The sequence below is a fragment of the Tiliqua scincoides genome, chromosome 6 (genome assembly GCF_035046505.1).
Source record: "Tiliqua scincoides isolate rTilSci1 chromosome 6, rTilSci1.hap2, whole genome shotgun sequence".
Taxonomy (NCBI): domain Eukaryota; kingdom Metazoa; phylum Chordata; class Lepidosauria; order Squamata; family Scincidae; genus Tiliqua; species Tiliqua scincoides.
Genome location: NC_089826.1, coordinates 6,694,585 through 6,717,329, shown reverse-complemented (window position 1 = coordinate 6,717,329; position 22,745 = coordinate 6,694,585). Strand labels below are relative to the sequence as shown.

Sequence of the window (22,745 nt, the reverse complement as noted above, 5' to 3'; positions counted from 1 at the left end):
TTTGCTGTCACTGCTGAATCACAGACGTGAAACAGCAAGCAGTGGAGTGAGCCCGCATCCCACAGCTCACGGGAGAGGTCAAACAGTTGCCCTCACGCCGAGATCAGTTGCATCAGGCCAGAGTGGGCTCCAACACATCTCAGGAGGGCCAGAGGCTCATTGGAGACTGGGGGCTCCCTGAGGGCTGCATTGAGAGGCCTCAAGGGCCGCAAGTGGCCCCAGGGCTGAGGTTTGCTCTAGTGCCTTCATCCTTCTTAATGCATCACCTAGGATACTGGGGGATAGGATCGAGGCCTAAGTATGTTGTCTCTTGGTTGCTCTTTGACTCCCAACTTCTTTTTTTATTCCCACTGTATAGCACAATTCAACATGGATAAAAATGCGGACCCCGGTTCCTCAGTCAGTGCGCCCCCCTTGAGAAACTGCAGTGGATATCCAAGCACGTGTGACCCGGAGAGCAATGTTTCCTACGTGGACTTTTACCTCCACCAGCCGCTTGTGGCTGCGGTCTTCATTGTCTCCTACCTGCTCATCTTCCTCCTGTGCATGATTGGCAATGGAGTGGTCTGCTTCATCGTCCTGAGGAGCAAACACATGCGCACCGTCACCAACCTCTTCATTCTGAACCTGGCGGTTAGCGACCTGCTGGTGGGGATATTTTGCATGCCCACCACCTTGTTGGATAACATCATATCAGGTGAGTCGGGGCACGGTTTGGAAAAGTGACCCACACGAGGTGGACCTGTCAAATGTGATGAGGGTTCGGCCAATGGGCCAGGTTCATAAGGCTGCATGTATGTTGATTAATTAAAGTACAGTCAATTCTTACTTTTGGACCATGGATATACAGAGCTGTGGTCTGCTGAGTAACAGCCCAATCTGAACAGTGTGCGCTGGCTCACTGCTGACACGCACTATTGCAAACGTGCCATAAAGCATATTTGCGGGGCTTAGGTCCAACCCAGTGTCGGAGCTAGCCTAGCATGAAACTGTGCCGGGCAGGTGTCAGTCGGAGGTTGGCGGTCTACTGCCTGGTGCTCTGTGCAAAGCACTAGGCAGCAGACGGGGTGTGGGAGAAGGCGTTACAGGGTGGAAAGAAGGTGTGGTGTGGGTGGAGTGGGAGGGGTGAAGACGGCCACAGGCCCTACTGCCATATCCTGACCCCCCCCTCCCAGCCCAGGAGTCCTGAGATGGGTTTCCTCGAATCTGCACCTGCTCAAGAGTGGGTGCAGATCCAAGGAGGCCCATTGGGTCTGCCTGGAGTTTACACGGGGTAAAGGAGCATAAGCTCCCTTATCCTGAGTAGACCCTGTGGTGCTTCCCAGCCCCATTGGGTGCAGCGGTAACCATTTTGGTGCCACTGTGGCCCTGGGCACTGGGAAGCATAGGATGGGGCCCTAAGACCCTTGGGCCATCTTGCTTGGTGTTATTTACTCAGATTGACAATAGATCTCTAGGGCAGAGCCATAACACAGGCCAACACACATTTTGCTTCCTTAAATGTTACACCAATTCCTGGGTATATTTGGGGTGCCGATTCCAAAAATGGCATCCATTTTGCCCTTTCGCATCTAGTTTTGGAGACATGGCATAGCCTCTTTAGTGAGCGGTTCAAGTAGCTTCCTCAGGAAGCCTGCACCATGGCTTCCTCATGAGGAAGCCTACACCATGGCTTCCTCATGAGGAAGCTGCTTGAACCATTCGCTAATGAGGCTATACTATATCTCAAAAACTAGACGTGATAGGGCAAAACGGATGCCATTTTTGGAATCGGCACCCCAAATTCATATCAAAGCACCATAAAGTTTGGGAAAAACTTTTCTGACCCTCAATTTTGTAGGCCTGTGTAACTGGATCTTTTGGGCTAAGGCGGAGAGGCATCTGCCCCGAAGGGGAACCTCCACAGGAGAACAAGTGGTGCGAAGCCCCTCCTCTGGGGAGAATCTGGATGTGATGTCACGGGTGCCACGACAAGCTCTGCTCTCGGGTTTCAGATTTAGTTTGGGGCAGTGCCATTTGCAAGCTGCAGAATGGGAGCTATTTCGGCAACCTTTTGATGCAAAATGAGGGGGTGGTGAGCCTTTTGGGCAGTGTCAGTGGCAGTAGTCCTTCTCCCAGAGGCTGCCTGCCTGGAACCAGTGCATCATCAAGATTCAGCATCACTTAGATTGGGTTATCAGTTTTTAAAAGAAATGCCTGGTGGCCACAAGATACACCTTGCACAGGTGCAAAACTGGTGGGAAAAGGGACAAAAAAGCATGATTTAGTCCCCTATGTTTGATAGGCCTATTTTTTTACACTACTGGCAGGACTGAGTTAGTTGAGTTCATGTCTGAAGTGTGACACAAATCTGCAGTCCTCTTTTCAGACCTTCAGTGCAGATGTGTTGAGTTAGTGCAGGGGTGTCCAAAGATTTTGGCAGGAGGGCCTCATCATCTCTTTGACACTGTCAGGAGCTGGGGGAAAAAAGAATTAATTTACATTTAAAATTTGAATAAATTTACATAAGTTTACATAAGTGAATATATTAAAGATGAACTTATATGAATGAATGAAGGTCTTGCAATAGCTCAAGGCCTATAAAAGGCTTTGGACAAAGCAAGGCTGGCCTTTCCTTTGCTGCCGCTACTGCATCACAGACATGAAACAGCAAGCAGTGGAGGGAGCCCTCATCCCACAGCTCACACGAGAGGTCAAACAGTCACCCTCACGCTGAGATCAGTTGCGTCAGGCCAGAGCGGGCTCCAACAAATTTCCGGAGGGCCAGAGGCTCATTGGAGACTGGGGGCTCCCTGAGGGCCACATTGAGAGGCCTTGAGGTCCACAAGTGGCCCCAGGGCTGGGGTTTGGGCACCCCTGAGTTAGTGTATAAAGACGCTGAATCTTCTCTGGGGAAAGGTTAAAACAGAAATGCATCAGGAACACCAGCCCCAACAGCTGTCTTATCTTTGCATTTGTAGCAAATTAATGTTGTCCAGGATGCAGTGGCATCGCTATGGTGGGCGGTCAGTACTGCAGGTGCCACAATGCATCGTGAAAGCAGCCCTTCCCACTCACCGTCGGAGCTATTCTGGGCTGCAACAGCAATACAATTGCCCAGAGTGGCTCTGAAAGTGAGCGGGAGGGGTTGCTTTCATGGCGCACTGAGGTGCTTGCACTACTTACTGTGCTGTTTCCCCCCCCCGTAGCTACACCACTGCTTTATTATTCTTCTATCTTGTCGCTCCCAAACCATTCCTGGCTCTTATCACCTCTGCCCCTCCCCCAAATTTCCAAAATTTAACTTCTCCACTAGCAAACAGAGTTGCAACATTGTGGGGGGGGGGGGGGCAATTTAATTCAACCTGACCTCTGGTCTTTACAGTTGAAGATATGCAAGTTGTGTTGATGTCGCTTGATGTAACCCAGTGTTTATACTGCAGGATGGCCCTTTGGAAACACAGTCTGCAAGATGAATGGGATGGTCCAGGGAATCTCTGTCTCGGCTTCCGTCTTCACTTTGGTGGCCATTGCCGTTGACAGGTACAAGTCTGGAAATTAATAAGCAAGCAGAGGTTCCGCTGTTGCCGTCATGTACAATTAAAATCATTGCCAGTCTTTTCGGCGGGTTGTGCAATAACAGCAGGAGGAGATCCCAGACAATCAGAAAAATGTTCACACCAGCGATGAGGTGATAACAGTGATGTGCATGTCAGGGGTGTGGTTGAGGGGGAGGGTCTCCAGGACCTCTTCTGGAACAGGAGTGGGGATGAGCAGCAGTTCAGGGAAATGGATCTAGCCTTGGAAAACAGCCATGTCCTAGCTAAAACTCTTCAGTATGTTCACTTTGGCACTGTTCTCAGCAGAGATGTTATCTGGTGTGCTCCCTGGGGCATTTGGTGGGCCGCTGTGAGATACAGGAAGCTGGACTAGATGGGCCTATGGCCTGATCCAGTGGGGCTGTTCTTATGTTCTTAACTACAATTCCCAGGAAGCCTTGCAGGTCTCTTGTTACCTGGTGTGCTCCCTGGGGCATTTGGTGGGCCGCTGTGAGATACAGGAAGCTGGACTAGATGGGCCTATGGCCTGATCCAGTGGGGCTGTTCTTATGTTCTTAACTACAATTCCCAGGAGGCCTTGCATGTCTCTTGTTATCTGGTGTGCTCCCTGGGGCATTTGGTGGGCCGCTGTGAGATACAGGAAGCTGGACTAGATGGGCCTATGGCCTGATCCAGTGGGGCTGTTCTTATGTTCTTAACTACAATTCCCAGGAAGCCTTGCAGGTCTCTTGTTACCTGGTGTGCTCCCTGGGGCATTTGGTGGGCCGCTGTGAGATACAGGAAGCTGGACTAGATGGGCCTATGGCCTGATCCAGTGGGGCTGTTCTTATGTTCTTAACTACAATTCCCAGGAGGCCTTGCATGTCTCTTGTTATCTGGTGTGCTCCCTGGGGCATTTGGTGGGCCGCTGTGAGATACAGGAAGCTGGACTAGATGGGCCTATGGCCTGATCCAGTGGGGCTGTTCTTATGTTCTTAACTACAATTCCCAGGAGGCCTTGCAGGTCTCCTGTTATCTGGTGTGCTCCCTGGGGCATTTGGTGGGCCGCTGTGAGATACAGGAAGCTGGACTAGATGGGCCTATGGCCTGATCCAGTGGGGCTGTTCTTATGTTCTTAACTACAATTCCCAGGAAGCCTTGCAGGTCTCTTGTTACCTGGTGTGCTCCCTGGGGCATTTGGTGGGCCGCTGTGAGATACAGGAAGCTGGACTAGATGGGCCTATGGCCTGATCCAGTGGGGCTGTTCTTATGTTCTTAACTACAATTCCCAGGAGGCCTTGCAGGTCTCTTGTTATCTGGTGTGCTCCCTGGGGCATTTGGTGGGCCGCTGTGAGATACAGGAAGCTGGACTAGATGGGCCTATGGCCTGATCCAGTGGGGCTGTTCTTATGTTCTTAACTACAATTCCCAGGAAGCCTTGCAGGTCTCTTGTTATCTGGTGTGCTCCCTGGGGCATTTGGTGGGCCGCTGTGAGATTCAGGAAGCTGGACTAGATGGGCCTATGGCCTGATCCAGTGGGGCTGTTCTTATGTTCTTAACTACAATTCCCAGGAAGCCTTGCAGGTCTCTTGTTACCTGGTGTGCTCCCTGGGGCATTTGGTGGGCCGCTGTGAGATACAGGAAGCTGGACTAGATGGGCCTATGGCCTGATCCAGTGGGGCTGTTCTTATGTTCTTAACTACAATTCCCAGGAAGCCTTGCAGGTCTCTTGTTACCTGGTGTGCTCCCTGGGGCATTTGGTGGGCCGCTGTGAGATACAGGAAGCTGGACTAGATGGGCCTATGGCCTGATCCAGTGGGGCTGTTCTTATGTTCTTAACTACAATTCCCAGGAAGCCTTGCAGGTCTCTTGTTATCTGGTGTGATCCCTGGGGCATTTGGTGGGCCGCTGTAAGATACAGGAAGCTGGACTAGATGGGCCTATGGCCTGATCCAGCAGGGCTGTTCTTATGTTCTGGTTGTTTGCATCTAAATCAGTGGTTCCCAAACTATGGATCGGGACCCGATTTTTTTTGGTGGGACATGAGACTGACAAGGAAATTATACTGAGCCCAAGAGAAACTGAAACAGGGCAGCACATTTGTATTCTCACCAGTAGGAGAACATGCTGTAGTTCATTTCAGAGGGCAGGCCGAGAGAATATAATGCCACCAGTCCAACTAACATGGAACTCAACAGACACCCTCAAAAGTCCGTCCCCCCCAACATAGTAAAATGGATAAAAACAGGCTTGAGCAGCTGGTAAAGTGATTTTTTTTTTTTAAGTTTAGTAAAGCTAGCTGGGTCCCAGTGCTAAAAAGTTTGGAAACCACTGCTCTAAATCAGCCATTTTCAACCATTGTGCTGTGGCACACTGGTGTGCCAAGAGTGGTCCACAGGTGTGCCACAGGAATTTGGGAGAAGGTCATTTATTAGTAGGGTCAGTGGGGGATTTGAGTCCCCTGCTGGCAGCATGGTGTGCCTTGTCAATTGCCAAAAACCTGATGGTGTGCCTTGACAATTTTCGTGCCTTGTCAGTGTGCCATGAGATGGAAAAGATTGAAGACCGCTGCTCTAAATGATGAAAAAAACGATCCAATCTTTTCTCCAAAAGAATTGGGTCATTTATTAAACCATTTCACAAAGCTGGTAAATGCCTTAGCTGTCCCTTAAAGACCCCTCCCCAAACCACCTTCCACCCATCTTCTGGACACAACGTTTTACTACCCCTGCCTGTACTAAGAGACTCTTTTCTTTCCCCTCTTGTTGCTTGGAGACAACATGGTAAGATTACAAGGTGCTCTGTGTGGTTTTGTTTTCTTTTCTCAAAGCATGAAGGGGCTGAGAGGAGAGGTAGTCTTTGGGAAGGCTGCAGTGTGAATTGAGCACTGGTATTAAGTGAGGCAGGAATGAGATTCTTCAGGCTTTGGGATGGAAGCCAAGTTTTGGCATTCTGCCTCTCCTTCGGGGGTGGAGAACTAGATCTTCCAAAATGCATTTCTGAACCCAACTTCACCATACCCTCTAGGACACTTCTGCTGACTGGGGTGGGGTGCGGTATAGATTCCTGAACACTTCTAGAAACCTCTGGCAGGTGAGCGAAGCCATACTGATCTTCATTCCTTCTTATTGTCACAGGAGGGTATAGTGCAGGGGTGTCAAACATAAGGCCCGGGGGCTGGATGCGGCCTCCAGAAGCTTTTTATCCTGCCCTCAGGCTCTCAGCTGCTGAGGTGTTACAGCTGAAATGGCAGCCCACATGAAAATTGGGCTTTCCCAAATCTTGAAATATGATTGAGATTTGCATACTTTCTCTTGTCTGCAGTTAATGAGTTTCTATATGAGAACAGGGTCTGATTTTTGGCCGTTAGCTGCTTAATGATAATAATGATAATAAACTAGGTATTTATATACCACCTTTCTGGTCATTGGATTACTCCTCTGACTTTATTCAAGGCGGTTTACATAGGCAGGCATTTCTAAATCCCTCAAGGGGATTTTTACAATCATAGAGGTTCTCTCTTTCAAGAACCAACAACATTTCAGAACGGATCTTCCTGGTTTGGTCTCACTTCTGGCCTCCGGTTCTCCCACACAGGCTGACAAGCAGCTCCGTCTCTCACATGGAGGGCAGCCAAGACGCTTCTTGCTCACACTAAGAGCAGGTGAGATCACTCAGCTGGGCTTGTCAGCTGCTTCAAGGTCTCGCCATTCTCAGCCGTTCAGGGAGCTGCCGGTGTCCTCGAACCTGGCGACCTTCTGATGTTATCTTCGGGCTAACGGAGGCTCTGCCCTCTAGACCAGACCTCCTTAATGATGTCACTTTCTGCTTAATGTCACCACTTCAGGCCCTCAGCTGGAGCCCTGAATTCTAACTTCGGCCCTCTGTATGAAATGAGTTTGGCACCACTGGTGTAGTGAATGCATTGGGTCCGTCTGATCCGCGGGCTCGGTACCCGTGAATTGTAGTAGCCGTAAATGCTGATCCCGTGGCTGGAAGGCCTCAGAGGACCTCCTAGATGCAACCAGAAATCACTTCCGGTTTGCCCCCGGCAACTTCCAGTCATGTCTAAAGCTGTTCTAAGGTTCTCCAGCCATGGATTACATTATCTGCAGAGTTCAGTATCCACAGGGATTCCTGGAACGGTTTCCCCCATTAATACTTGGGATCCCCTGTATTTGAAATGTGAATAATGGGAACCTTGCTATTTGCGACACTTACGGGTGCTCTATCTTTTCACTGCAGGTTCCGTTCGATTGTTTATCCATTTAAGCAGAAGCTGACCATATGGGCCGCGGTTATCATCATAGCCGTCATCTGGGTCCTGGCCGTTGCCATCATGTGCCCCTCTGCCGTGATGTTGAAAGTGGAAGAGGAGAAACATTTCAGGGTGATTCTCGGCTATGGCAACAAAACCAGCCCCATCTACTGGTGCCGGGAGGATTGGCCCAACCAGGACATGAGAAAGATCTATACGACGGTGCTCTTTGCCAACATCTACTTGGCACCTCTTTCCCTTATCGTCATCATGTACGCCCGGATCGGGATCACGCTTTTCAACACGTCTGTGCCTGTGACTGGGAAGCAGGGCCAGGAGCGCCACTCCGTTTACAAGAAGAAGTTGAAAGTCGTCAAGATGCTCATCATCGTGGTGTTGCTCTTCATCCTCTCGTGGCTGCCGCTGTGGACCTTGGCAATGCTCTCCGACTACGCCGACCTGAAAGAGGAGCAACTGCAAGTCATCAATATCTACGTCTACCCTTTTGCCCATTGGCTGGCCTTCTTCAACAGCAGCATCAACCCCATCATTTATGGCTTCTTCAACGAGAACTTCCGACGAGGTTTCCAGGCAGCCTTTAGACTGCAGCTCTGTTCCGAGGACGGGATGCCTAGGGAGACCTATTCTCACCGGGGACCAAGCAATGCCATTTTACCAGCAGCTGTCCCGCAGGACTTGCCCCAGGACCTTACATCCACAATTACAGGGAGGCCAGCTGAAAAAGGGAAGTGGATGGATAAAACACAAGTTTTGATGATGGAAAACCTTGAAAATACTTCCAATAACAATGGCACGAAACAAGACTTGCTATGAACTACCTCAGCAGTGATGTTGGCGACCTTGTTGAAACAATCAGACAACTCAAGCCCAATCTGGCAAAAAGCGCACCTGCTATTTGAAGGCTTGGCTTATTGTACAGTGTTTCACTTTTGTATTATAGTTGGAGCTTGAAGAAGGGAAAAATTATGTTCCTGTGTCAATGTGAATGTGATTCAATTGCAGTTTGATTTGACTGTTCCACCAAATTCTGCCAGGGTGCAGCAAATCACAGAAATGCATATGTGACTTTATTTTATTTAAAAAAAAAAAAAAGCTTGAACAATTTATTGCAAAACATTTTTATTTGGGTTCCTAGTAAGCTTACCTGGCTGTGCAGTCTTGTAGCTCAAACCCAAAAGTTTAGTGATGCGTGATATATTTGCCAGGCATCTAGCCATGCGGCTGAAAAATGGGTCCTTTCAGGAAATATAGGTTGCCACAACTTTTTCCCAGATTTGGCAGGATTTCCAGTATATTATTTCAAAGATTTCTATACTGCTTTTCTGTATAGAAAACTATCAGGTAGAAACGCTATCGGATTCAAGAGATAACAGCAGCAAAAAGGGTGTTTTGATTTAAACGCATGCTGACATCCCCTGGCCTTAACTTGGAGGATAATATGTGCCCCTTTGCTTATGCTTGTAGTTCTTTAAACACCTGTTCCGTTGATGTCCATTGATGTCCAGCTGATGTCATGACCTTTTCTCAATCCTTGGCGTTGATAGAAGCATTCCCTTGGCATGCACTTCTGGTTTGAAATCCAGCACTATTACTATCCAGGAGGCAGAGCATGATTTGAAAGTTAACTCTTCTTTGATCTTTGTATGTATATTTGTTGGCAGCCTTCAGTCTCGAAAGACTATGGTATAAGCCTACAGCACCCGGCATTCCCAGGCGGTCTCCCATCCAAGTACTAACCAGGCCTGACCCTGCTTAGCTTCCGAGATCATGGTATAAGCCTACAGCACCCGGTATTCCCAGGCGGTCTCCCATCCAAGTAGTAACCAGGTCTGACCCTGCTTAGCTTCCGAGATCATGGTATAAGCCTACAGCACCCGGTATTCCCAGGTGGTCTCCCATCCATGTACTAACCAGGCCTGACCCTGCTTAGCTTCCGAGATCAGACGAGATCGGGCATGTGCAGGGTAACAGTTGTGAATACCGGAGCCAGTATCATGGGTCAGACAAATGCTGAGGGAACTGGGCCCACCTCTCTGACACTGGAGACAAACCCCTGGCTGCTTGGAGGGCAACCCCCTGCCCTTGGAGGGCAAACTGGTGCTGCTGGGCAATGGGGGATGGAGCAGTGGGGTATGGAGCAGCAGCAGGTAGTCCTCTATTGTCCCAGACACCATATAAAAATTCATGAAATTCCCTCCCCAACACAGCATTGTGAGTTGGCCAATTTTAAAATGGAATCTGGGAAAATAGAGGAAGGACCCCTGAAACAGCTGACTTTCCTGCTGGTCTTCCTCTGGTCACTGAAACCGCTGGTCTTCCCTCGTTGTGTAGTGAGCCAGGTGATGCTGGGGTGCGGGTGACTGGCCAGGTGAGGTTGGGGAACAGCAGGCAGCTTTTCTTCAGGTCAAGAAACTGAACGAAACTTGCTTCCATCTTCTGCCCAGAAACTCGTTGGAAGCAGGGCAGCTGGGAACATGAAAGTGGTTCTCAGGAAGACAGAGAATGAACTGCTGCTGTTCCACTTACCTGGGGGTGGGGGAAGCCGCAGAGGGTAAGGAATGGACTTTTCCTTTGCACCATTGGAGTGGTGGCATGAAGGAGAACTTTCCCATTTCCTGTCCAGTATCTGGGCAGCAGGGAGGAGGGGCTGACTTACTTGTTTGTATCTGAGGGTTGGTCTCAACTCTGAACACGCACAGAGAGGAAGATGTACGTATATGAGTGTGCCCGTGGGTGTGTTCTTTCAGTCATCAAACTGATTCTTTCATTCCCTCATGCATTTCATATTTGAGTATATGCCTTGGAAGTTTAGGCAAGGTTGGCCTGGTACTACAGCCAGTGTCGCAGACAGTACGCTCCGTTAAAATAATCCCTTGTTTCCTTGGCTGATCAAGTGTTGCCTGTACCATCACTTGCTTTGTTTCTGAGACGAGCTCTCCCCGCAGCTTTTACTCGGACGTGCTTCAGTCATCTCAACAGGTGGCTGGAGAGGAAGCCGAGAGTATTGTGTGCCCTGTTTTTATGCTTGTTGTGTGTTGCTCAAAGCCAGGAACTTGCACGTCTTCCCCTTGGGCTCTGGATGAAGCTACAGCTCATGAATCTGTTGTCGGAGAGACGCCTGCTTTGGACACACACACTTGTAAGGCCAGTTTGAACCTAGGGCTGCTGTGAAATGGATGCTGGCAGAGTCTACAAAACTCAAAGCCCTTTGGCCAACTTTTTGGAGGGGGCAAAAATAAAACAAGCTCACCCACTTCTTTTTTTTTTTAATCTTTAGTGCAGCAGCATTGAGCTGATTCATTCTTTAAACTTGTTCTCACTGTGTTGACGTGGTAGAAGACATGGCGTATCTCTCAGAAGCCAGGTCCTTGCGATTACTATTTTTTTTCCCCTACAGTGCCCCAAATTTTGTGTAACTTCAGGGTAGTCTGGAGGATAATGGCAGCCCTCACTGACACCTACAACCCCACCCCATCTATCTTGGAACAACAAAGCATCCAAGGCATTGTGTGGGAAAGTGACAGCTGCCTGGCCTGGGTGCTGTTAAGAAGTGATTTCCCTCTGATGCTGGTGACAACAATTAAAAAAGTCCACCCCCTTAATGGTAGACTTCTCAGAATGCTTCTATTGATCTTTCCACACTTCAGTACATAAGAACAGCCCCACTGGATCAGGCCAGAGGCCCATCTAGTCCAGCTTCCTGTATCTCACAGCAGCCACCAAATGCCCCAGGGAGCACACCTGATAACAAGAGACCTCATCCTGGTGCCCTCCCTTGCAAGTAGACCGTGCAAGTAGATCCTGAGCCCCTTCCTGTTTCAAGCCCAAACTTCACACTAGAGAATGTTTAGCTCAGCATTAGCTGAAACTACTTGTCAAGTTGCACGTTAACTTTTGTGCATGTTGCCTTGTTTGTTTGAATGAATTTTCTTTTTACGTTTGCTGCTTATACAGTTGGACCTTTAGACAGGTGGACCTCCATGCCTGCAGCTCTGGTGTCCTCAGGTCCAGATGCCCTCTGCCTGCCCATTAACATTGTTTAGCTCCCTACCAAGGTGAAAATGTTCTTGCTTTGACAGGTCGCTATAAGCATTTGAGCATATAGCGATTCACAGGCAGGTAGCTGGCAGCTTGAAGAAACTTGACTGATGCTAAGAGGAAGTTTTTTTTTTTCTTTTCTGTGCCTGCCTGCAAGTTGCTAAAGCAGCAATTTTCAGCCACTGTGCCATGGCACACTGGTGTGTGTTCCACTGATAAGTCTGCAGGTGTGCTGCAGGACTTGGGGGGGGGGCGTATCATTTATTAGTAGGGTCAATGGAGGATTTCAGTCCCCTGCTGGCAGCATGGTGTGCCTTGTCAATGGTCAAAAAACTGCTGGTGTGTCTTGACAATTGTAGCACCTTGTCAGTATGCCATGAAATGAAAAAGGTTGAAAATTGCTGTGCTAAAGGCTTGAATGCTTACAGCAACCTGTGAAAGCAAGAACATTTTTGCCCCAGTAAGGCGCTAAACAATGTTGATGTTGTTTAGCATTAACATATGGGGGCCACAAGGACAGGGTTCCCCTATATCTGTAGTTCTTGTATCTGTGGAGGCCATGGAACAGATCCCCTGAGGACATTGGGGTCCACCTGCATTTCTAAACATGGGTTTTCAAGGCAAAAAAAAATGCCTACAGGTTTGCTGCACTGAACCCGCACAAAATTTAAACAGCTGACTTGGTGCTGAATTGTGTCCCATAATGCATCGTGCTATTACCTGTGACAGGAAAAAAGTTCCTGGTGGTTTCCTCACTGGGTTGTGTTGAGTAAGCAAAAGCTGCCTACAAAAAAAATGTTCACTGCTCATGAGTAGCATTGGCCAAGTACGAGTGTGTGTGTGTGTGTTAAAAAATACATCTATTGGACCAAAAAGGTCTGGTTTTTTGGAATAGTCTGATTTTGGATATCAGTAAAAGGGGTAATCTACCTGTACTTCATGGTATTAGCAGATGTGATCTGCGCTACAGCTGAGCATGGAGTACATGCTGTACGTATATAAAGTTCCGGTGTCCATCTGTAGCATCTTAAACTGGAAAGCGTTTGAAATCGGTGTAGGGAAAGACTTCTGTCCAAGAGTGGCTGTCAGAAACTCTGGATGAAAAAGTGAGTGATCCAACAACTAGCTGGGGCACCAAGTTACTTAAGTTACTTATTTTAAAAAAGTTTTGATACAATACGAATGTGTTCAATTTGCTTATATATGGCATGAATAAATACAGATTCACAGATCCCTACATGCAAGTGTGGTTGTCTTGGGATAAACAACCTGTGTGCAGATGGTACGAAACAGACCACATCTACAGTCAGAAAAATAAGGTGTTCAAAAAGTTGGACAAAGTGGGGAAGACAATATTGAAGACGTCTTACCTGGAGTGTCAGCCTAGAGTTGGCCCTGGCTATCAGTGAAAGACAGCTCCTCGTATCATATCACAAAACACATGGCTTCACTGATAATTAGGAATGTCTGCCTGCCCAATCCTGTTTGATCTCACCACCGGTAGAACGCTGTGAAGCATGGCTCATCAGTGTACCAAGTGGTGGCGCAGGAGTGCTGGCAGGAAGGCCAGAGGCTTCCCACCTGCATCAACGGCAGGAGGTCTGGTCTAGAGGGTAGAGCCTCCGTCTGCCTGAAGGTAACATCCACAAGGTCGCCGGTTCGAGGCCACCGGCACCATGCAACCTTGAAGCAGCTGACAAGCTGCAGCTGAGCTGTTCCATCTGCTCTGAGCGTGGGAGGATGGAGGCCAGAATGTGAAGCCAGATCAGAGTGAAACATCTGAGTGTTGTGGTTCTTGAGAGAGAGAACCTTCTTTCAATTGTAAAAATCCCTCTGGGGATTTAAACAGCCTGCCTATGTAAACCGCCTTGAATAAAGTCTTGAATAAAGACCAAGAAAGGTGGTATATAAATACTTGTATTATTATCATCAACATCACCATCATCATCAATGGACTTGAAAAGAACCGCTGAGGCAGACAAGATGGCAGGGGAGGGTGGGATGCTGGGGGAAAACTGAGCATGTAGAACATGGGGCAGGGACACTGTGGGAGGAGGTGGATCCAGCAACAATGGGGCACACTGGATTTTACACCCTCTGACAACAGCCTCCCCACCTCCTTTTCTCAGACTTGTGCTACTGAAATGTGGTGCAGGGGAAAAGGCAGAGGCACCATACCTCTGTTTCTAGGGTAAGTATCGGTAGTAACTAATTTTGCCAGTGGAGAAAGAGAGACAATTTGGAACTATAGACACTTCTCGGCATCACCTGGCAGGACAAAGTTCCAAACAACACAGTCCTGGAACGTGCTGGAATCCCTAGCATGAATGCACTGCTGAAACAGAGACACCTGCGTTGGCTCGGTCATGTTGTGAGAATGGATGATGGCCGGATCCCAAAGGATCTCCTCTATGGAGAACTCGTGCAAGGAAAGTGCCCTACAGGTAGACCACAGCTGCGATACAAGGACATCTGCAAGAGGGATCTGAAGGCCTTAGGAGTGGACCTCAACAAGTGGGAAACCCTGGCCTCTGAGCGGCCCGCTTGGAGGCAGGCTGTGCAGCATGGCCTTTCCCAGTTTGAAGAGACACTTGGCCAACAGTCTGAGGCTAAGAGGCAAAGAAGGAAGGCCCATAGCCAGGGAGACAGACCAGGGACAGACTGCACTTGCTCCCGGTGTGGAAGGGATTGTCACTGCCGAATCGGCCTTTTTAGCCACACTACACGCTGTTCCAGAATCACCTTTCAGAGCGCGATACCAGAGTCTTTCCAGACTGAAGGTTGCCAACACCTAGACACTTGCTGTGGAAACAGAGCCACAGAACAGAGAAAAGATTTTCAGTGATTTTCAACCACTGTGCTCCAAGCTCCTGTGACACACCCGTGGACCTTTCATGGCACACCAGTGTGCCCATAACATGCTGGTTGAAAATCACTGCTTTCCAGAGAGGTTTTGCAACCCCCAAAGTGCCATGATCCTTCAACCCAAACCTCTTAGATTCTGCCAAACTACGTACTTCCTCTCGACTTACCTGCCTTTTGCTGTGGGTGGTGGTCACCCCCCCTCCAGCTCTGGTAGCGGTCCCTTCCAAAAAATTCAAGATAGTTTGCCAAGTATCCAGGGATAATCTCTTCAACCAGTGATTTTCAACCGTTTTCATCTCTCGGCACACTGGCAAGGCACTAAAATGGTCAAGGCACACCACTAGTTCTTTGACAATTGACAAGGCACACCGTGCTATTAATGGGGGCTCACATCCCCTAATGGTCCTATTGATAAATAACTCTCTCCCAAATTCCCGCACTACGCCTGGGGACCACTCGCGGCACACCAGTGTGCCACAGCACAGTGGTTGGAAATGGCTGTCTTAAACAATTAGTTCCCATGCAAAGAGATTAATCAAGTATTCAGGACTATTAGCTATTCGTCTAATAAAGAACACATCGACCAATGCTGGGAAAAAATGTACAAAGGAGTGGCATGGATGTGACTCTGGGACTAGTAACATCCAGGTTCAGGTTCTTCCAAGCCCCACCTCTCCCCCAGCTGGCAGCCCTCCCAATTACATGGATAGAAAATGAGCTGGGTGTATTTGTGGAATACAATTGACCTAACATTGCTTTGCTAGTTCCATCCATAGAGGCTGTCTTGCACCTTGTCACAGTGGTAGGAGAAGGCAACAACCCAAGGTGACTCCACTCAGCCCAACTCTGCCAGCAACGGATGATGGGGGCAGGGCCATGCTCCTATCAAGGTACAGCTGCATGGGTGTTCAAATCTGGCCTTACAAACCAGGCAATAACTCTCTCTCCTGTTGCCTCTTACCAGCAACCGCTATATAAAGGCACATTACCTCTGAATACATAGGATCCATCTAACCACCTTGACCAAGAACCATAAGGTACTTGGTTGATTAAAAAACGTCCCAGCATATTTTAGTTATCTTCACTGGGGAAATGGATCCAGCAGTTTACTAGGTATATACATCATCTCCTTCTAGTAAAATGTATGCGGCGGGACCTCCCGTTCATTGCTGTCTTGTTCGGAGAGACAACTTCTTGTGTCTCTACTTGAAAAAAGGCTTGAAAAAGGCTATAATCTACTTGATTATAGCTTCTACTTCTACTAGAAGAAGTAGTCTTCTAGTACTTCTAGACTACTAGAAGTAGATTACTTCTAGACTACTAGAAGTAGTCTTCTAGTACTTCTAGTAGAAGTAGTAAACTACTTCTACTTGAAAAAGGCTATAATCTGCGTCTAGCTATTGGTTGAATTCGTTGGTTGAACCAGTTTCCCTGACAAAGACAACCAAAATGTGTCCAGGATCACTTCTTCAGTCATAACTGCACCTGATTAGTCATGCCTCTTGCATCTTTCCTTTTATTGGTATAGCCCCCCCCCCCCCACTTTTTACAATTGCTCTATCATGTCAGATCACATCTTTCTACCTCAGCATTGTTCACTGTTTGGTACCATCTCGCCAGAATATCAGGAAAAGGTCTTTTATAGCCCTGTTACCAGAGATCTTTTTTTTTTTGATGGAGATGTGTGGGATTCAACCTGGGATCTTCTGTGTGACAAGCATACACTCTCTAGTGCTGAGCTGAAACAGCCCCCCACCAGTTTTGTCACCCTCATACGTAGTTGGAAAATGGGGGAGAATTTATGTACGCACTTAGATAATCTCTAGCCTCCCGAAGAAAGGGTTCTCAAAGCAGCTTAGAACAGGTACAAAACACAATTAAATATATACATTCAAATAAGAAGCCTATAAAGCCAACAGACTATAAATAACCAGATAAAAATCAGCAGTGCTTGCAGTCCAAAGTCAGGAGATCAAACATTTAAGAGGATCAAAAGATTTAAAGGAGTGAGCAACAGCATAAAACATGATTTTTAAAAAAGCACCTATACATAAATAACAATCCAATCCTAACCTGCACTGGCAGGGGGAGGTTGGCTGGCTTGTGCCGTATCAGAGGTTGGGACTGAAAGCGACTCAGCCCAGGGCAAGGGGAGTTCCTTCCCCCTACCCTGGGTAAAGCTGCAGCAACACCAAGGGAGATTTATTTTTGCCACTTCAAGAGGTGACCCAGATCCAAGCAGCCTGTAGCTGCTCCGGGCTGCCCGGGAGCAGGGTTAAGACCTGGTACAAGTGCCAGATCCTGGTCCCACCCCACTCATCTGCTGCCCACCCACTGCCTGCCTTTCCCCTCCCTGACCTTCCCATGTCCCCCCCCCCCCAAGACCCCCACGCCAGCCTGACTTGGCCTGTGCGGGTTTACTGCCTCTGCTGTCCAACGGGTCTTGGGCACATATTTGTGCACTGGCCTCCCCCTTCTAAGGGTGGCACAAATTGCTTTATGGAACTCTTGTGACACTCTTCAGCTGGCGCAAGGGACTTGCGTCAGCCGAGGGCGCTCTCGTGATTGCACCCTGAGCGTCAAAACAGCCATACAATCCAAAAATTTGCATCAGTGGTACAAACTTAAACGTACCCCATATAAAACCAGCAGCATATAAAGCATTAAAAAATCAAAACGTAGGCGAATTGTCTTCAAGCCCCACTGGAAGGCTGCTACGGAGGTCGCTGTTCCCAGATGAAAGAAAAGGGACTTTTGCAACTGAGTGGCCACCTTCTATGTGCTGAATAAGGAACCACACCCCTGAGCCACTATTCCTCTGCTGGGTGTCTGGCATTTCCTGGGCCCCAACAGCATGACCAATAGATCTATGGAAGACTAAGGTTGTATGGATCGCCCCACCCTCCCACAAGGTAAGAAGAGCCCTGTTGGATCAGGCCAAAGGCTCATCTGGTCCAGCTTCCTTTATCTCACGATGGCCCACAAGATGCCTCAGGGTGCATACTAGACAAGGTTATCCATAATTCTTTGTTAATGAGGTGAGACAGAAGGATTGGTTGGCAACCTTCAGTCTCGAAAGACTGTGGTATAAGCCTACAGCACCCGGTATTCCCAGGCGGTCTCCCATCCAAGTACTAACCAGGCCTGACCCTGCTTAGCTTCCCAGATCATGGTATAAGCCTATAGCACCCGCTATTCCCAGGCGGTCTCCCATCCAAGTACTAACCAGGCCTGACCCTGCTTAGCTTCCGAGATCATGGTATAAGCCTACAGTACCCGGTATTCCCAGGCGGTCTCCCATCCAAGTACTAACCAGGCCTGACCCTGCTTAGCTTCCCAGATCATGGTATAAGCCTATAGCGCCTGCTATTCCCAGGCGGTCTCCCATCCAAGTACTAACCAGGCCTGACCCTGCTTAGCTTCCGAGATCAGACGAGATCGGGCATGATTGTTTTACTGTATATCAGCTGAGGTGCCAAATCCCAGCACTCTGGCCAGATCTGGCATTCCAAGAATGCCTTCTCGGTGTGGCGCTTACCGTTCTGCCCACAGCTGCTTATCTTTCCAGCCAATCACCCCAGAAACCTGTGCCGCTTCCACCTGGAAATCTGGGCACATAATCTGCTGGGACAATGGGCAGCAGAAGTGGCTGTCCAGCACAAGTTTCTGGGGTGATCAGCTGGAAAGATAAACGGCTGTGGCATAAACGGTAAGCGCCACACCGTACGGGGAAGGCGTTTTTTAGATGTGGTTTGGAGACAGCTGCTATATATGGTGGATGTAAGAAATTGCTTGAGAATTGGGTTAGAGATCTGTAAGGTGACAATACGAATGTCTGGCCCTGACTCAAGAGCATTCTTACTGGGCTTGTTTTCCTGGAGAAAAATAACAAAAATCTGTTATATAAAAGTTTTCGTACTACTATCATTCATCATTGCTGCCTGACTGGAAATTGCCTGACAGTAAAAATCTGTTGTCCATTTTGTCAGAAAATGGCTCATTCACTCACCGTTTGCCTTAGATACTTGGCATCAATACGTCTGAGAAATTGCTCTTGATTTAAATGAAAATGGTCCAGAGAGGATCTGCTACAACAGATAGTTCCAGTCAAATGGTATTCATTTATTACTTATGTAAATGAAGACGGTCCTCACTAGCACAACATAAATTCTTTGCAACATAAATCCGTATGGATGGACCTGATTACTATATACAGGGGTGTCCAAAGTTTTTGGCAGGAGGGCCCCTGACACTGTGTTGGGGGCCGGGGCAAAAAAAAGAAAAGAATTAATTTACATAAGTATACATAAATGAATATATTAAAGATGAACTTATATGAATTAATGAAGGTCTTGAAATAGCTCAAGGCCTATAAAAGGCCTTGCACAAAGCAACGCTGGCCTTTCCTTTCCTTTCCTGCATCACAGACTTGAAACAGCAAGCAGTGGAGGAAGCCCTCGTCCCACAGCTCACCCGAGGGGTCAAACAGTCACCCTCACATTGAGAGCAGTTGCGTCGGACCAGTGTGGGCTCCAACAAATCTCCAGCAGGCCAGAGGCTCATTGGAGATTGGGGGCTCCCTGAGGGCCACATTGAGAGGCTTCGAGGGCCGCATGTGGCCCCAGGGCCAGGGTTTGGGCACCCCTGCTATACAGAAAGAGAATTTTGCCTAATGGTATCACGATACACCCTTATTATTTGACTGCATGCTTTAATTTTTGTAATCTATAGGTTCTCTCATAATAGGTGGCTCCAGAGTCAGCCAATAGTGCCCCCTCCCCCATTACTGGACGCTGTGGTCTCTTGGAAACATTACACAGGCCTACGCACATTTTGCTGGCAAAAATTTAGACATATGTTTGGGTACATTTGGAGTGCTGAATCCCAAAATGGCATTGGCTTTGCCCAACGGACCCTAGTTTTGAGGATACAGCATATATGCCGTATGCTGATTCAAGCAAATTCCTCCTGCCCTCCCTATGCCCCCTCTGACCTCCAGGCCAGCTGAGCTCGGACAGCACAGGCTTATTGTTTAGGATGGCCAAGTGGGGCTTGCATCAGCCTCCCTCCTTCAGAGATGGCACGAAAGTGCTTTACAGCACTTTTGTGGCTGTCACGGGCCAGCGCAAGGGACTTGAGCGGGCCCATCTCCTTTTTAGGACTGGGTCCTTAGTGATCTAGGGCATGATTCTAACCAACTTTCCAGCACTGAGTTAAGGGCAATACAGCTCTGTGATAAGGGAACAAACACTCCCTTGGCCGGATCCCAAAGGATCTCCTCTATGGAGAACTCGTGCAAGGAAAGCGCCCTACAGGTAGACCACAGCTGCGATACAAGGACATCTGCAAGAGGGATCTGAAGGCCTTAGGAGTGGACCTCAACAGGTGGGAAACCCTTGCCTCTGAGCGGCCCGCTTGGAGGCAGGCTGTGCAGCATGGCCTTTCCCAGTTTGAAGAGACACTTGGCCAACAGTTTGAGGCTAAGAGGCAAAGAAGGAAGGCCCATAGCCAGGGAGACAGAGCAGGGACAGACTGCACTTGCTCCCAGTGTGGAAGGGATTGTCACTCCCAAATCGGCCTTTTCAGCCACACTAGACGCTGTTCCAGAACCACCATTCAGAAACCACCATTCAGAGCGCGATACCAGAGTATTTCGAGACTGAAGGTTGCCAACAACCCAACTGTGGGATGCAGCACATGCCCCGTTGGCACAGCTTTGTCGGTGCAGGAAAATTGGTTAGGATTTGGGCTGTAGTCTTTGAGTCATTCCTTCCTTTAAAAAATCCCAAACTCTCTTTAGCCTCCTAGACAGTGGCGTCACTAGGATCTGCTTCAACCGGTGCAAGAGGCCAGCGTGTCACCCCACGATGCACCTCCTCCCATGCAGTGAGTAGGGCAATGCCCCAGGCTGTGGGCGTGGTGGTGGCCATTGCTCCATCCGCACTGTTTTTTTGGCTATAATTTTTGATAGAATAGAGATATTTCAACGTGGTTTATTTCAGGGCATTCTGCATGAAATTATGCATCAAGTGATATGTAACGCGATGATCTTATTCAAAAATACCAAGATTTTCAAAAATTTTGGCCAGTAGTTCTGGTCTAGAGGGTAGAGCCTCCATTTGCCTGAAGATAACATCCACAAGGTCGCCAGTTCGAGGCCACCGGCACCGTGCGACCTTGAAGCAGCTGACAAGCTGAGCCGAGTTATTCCATCTGCTCTGAGCGTGGGAGGATGGAGGTCAGAATGTGAAACCAGATCAGAAAGAAACATCTGAATGTTGTGGTTCTTGAAAGATAGGACATTCTTTCAATTGTAAAAATCCCTACAGGGATTTAAATAGCCTTCCTATGTAAACCGCCTTGAATAAAGACCAAGAAAGGCAGTATATAAATACCTGTATTATTATTACTTTATTAGTAGTAGTTGTGTCACCCCCTCATGTGGGTCACCCAGTGTGACTCACAACCCCTTTAGCACACCACTGCTCCTAGACCAGACCACATAGAGGGCTTGAGAGAGAGAAAAATGAACACGGTGTTAAAAACAGGAGAAAGAACTTCTCAAATTAAAAGAACAAAGAGAGAAGGCTACTAAAAGGGCTTTATTCATGTCTGGCCACTACAGAACTAGAATCTATGCCAGCCTTTGTACCACTGGCAAAGCAGCCAATCCGGAGGAGATAATGAAGGACAAAATGTAGCACTTTGGTAGCATTCAAAGACACCTCCTTGCTTTTTACTCTATATGAAAACTCCTCTCCGGCTGTCTTGCTTGCTTGACCCAATAGCTACTCTCTTGCATTGTTCAAATTGTCAAAATGAGGTCTGAGATACAAAATTCCCCACCAATTTCTCCTGTACAAGACTGGGGTCATTTTCAGGGCAAGGAAGAGCTACTGCTGCCATCAGAACTCTGAACATCTTGGTAGCTGGCAGTCACCAGCTGGCAGTCACGAGGTTCTCCCAGGTGGGAAGCATTGCCCTCCAGACAATACTGTAAAATAATGGGGCATCCTTCTGAAGCCTGCCAAAGTATGGGAAGTGCTTCCTGTCTGCACTGGGAATCTTGGGAACAGCTGCTGGGACACCAAAGAGTGCCGCTGCGTGGACCTCTTTGGTGGTCCAAAAAGGTGCAAAAGAGAGCGACTAAGCTGATTACGGGGCTGGGGCACCTTCCTTATGAGGAAAGGCTACGGCGTTTGGGCCTCTTCAGCCTAGAAAAGAGACGCTTGAGGGGGGACATGATTGAGACATACAAAATTATGCAGGGGATGGACAGAGTGGATAGGGAGATGCTCTTTACACTCTCACATAATACCAGAACCAGGGGACATCCACTAAAATTGAGTGTTGGGCGGGTTAGGACAGACAAAAGAAAATATTTCTTTACTCAGCGCGTGGTCGGTCTGTGGAACTCCTTGCCACAGGATGTGGTGCTGGCGTCTAGCCTGGACGCCTTTAAAAGGGGATTGGATGAGTTTCTGGAGGAAAAATCCATTATGGGGTACAAGCCATGATGTGTATGCGCAACCTCCTGATTTTAGGAATGGGTTAAGTCAGAATGCCAGATGTAGGGGAGAGCACCAGGACGAGGTCTCTTGTTATCTGGTGTGCTCCCTGGGGCATTTGGTGGGCCGCTGTGAGATACAGGAAGCTGGACTAGATGGGCCTATGGCCTGATCCAGTGGGGCTGTTCTTATGTTCTTATGTTCTTATGACCTCAGACCAGGTAGCAACAATGAAAAAGATCTGCTGGGGGATGGTATGGCTGAATCTTCCCTCCTGGAACCTCCAGATGTCAAGCCAAAAGTTGTATTAAGAAAATTTTTGACTCAGCCTTACAGAAAGTGTGTTCAAAATCTCTTTATCATAAAGAATGGCCTATGTTTACATATGGCATTTGTTTTCCCAATAACTTAAGTCTGCCAGTTCTCCCTCCAAGATAATTACATCATTGCCCTTTTTTCATAGAATCATAGAGTTGGAAGGGAGCCACAAGGTCATCTAGTCCAACCCTCTTCCTTTAGCAGGAAATCTTCCTACTG

General features: G+C 48.3%; 1 protein-coding gene and 1 pseudogene across 1 annotated transcript; one reads left to right on the top strand and one right to left on the bottom strand.

The window, feature by feature from the left end:
• The first annotated feature begins 369 nt into the window (after positions 1–369).
• NPFFR2 (neuropeptide FF receptor 2) lies at positions 370–8,610 on the top strand. The gene is made up of 3 exons (XM_066632266.1): positions 370–697; positions 3,423–3,522; positions 7,764–8,610. Exons 1-3 carry the CDS (start codon positions 370–372, stop codon positions 8,608–8,610), a joined length of 1,275 nt encoding a protein of 424 aa, XP_066488363.1.
• Positions 8,611–9,659: 1,049 nt separating this feature from the next.
• On the bottom strand, positions 9,660–9,776 carry LOC136656483 (5S ribosomal RNA; annotated as a pseudogene).
• Positions 9,777–22,745: the final 12,969 nt, after the last annotated feature.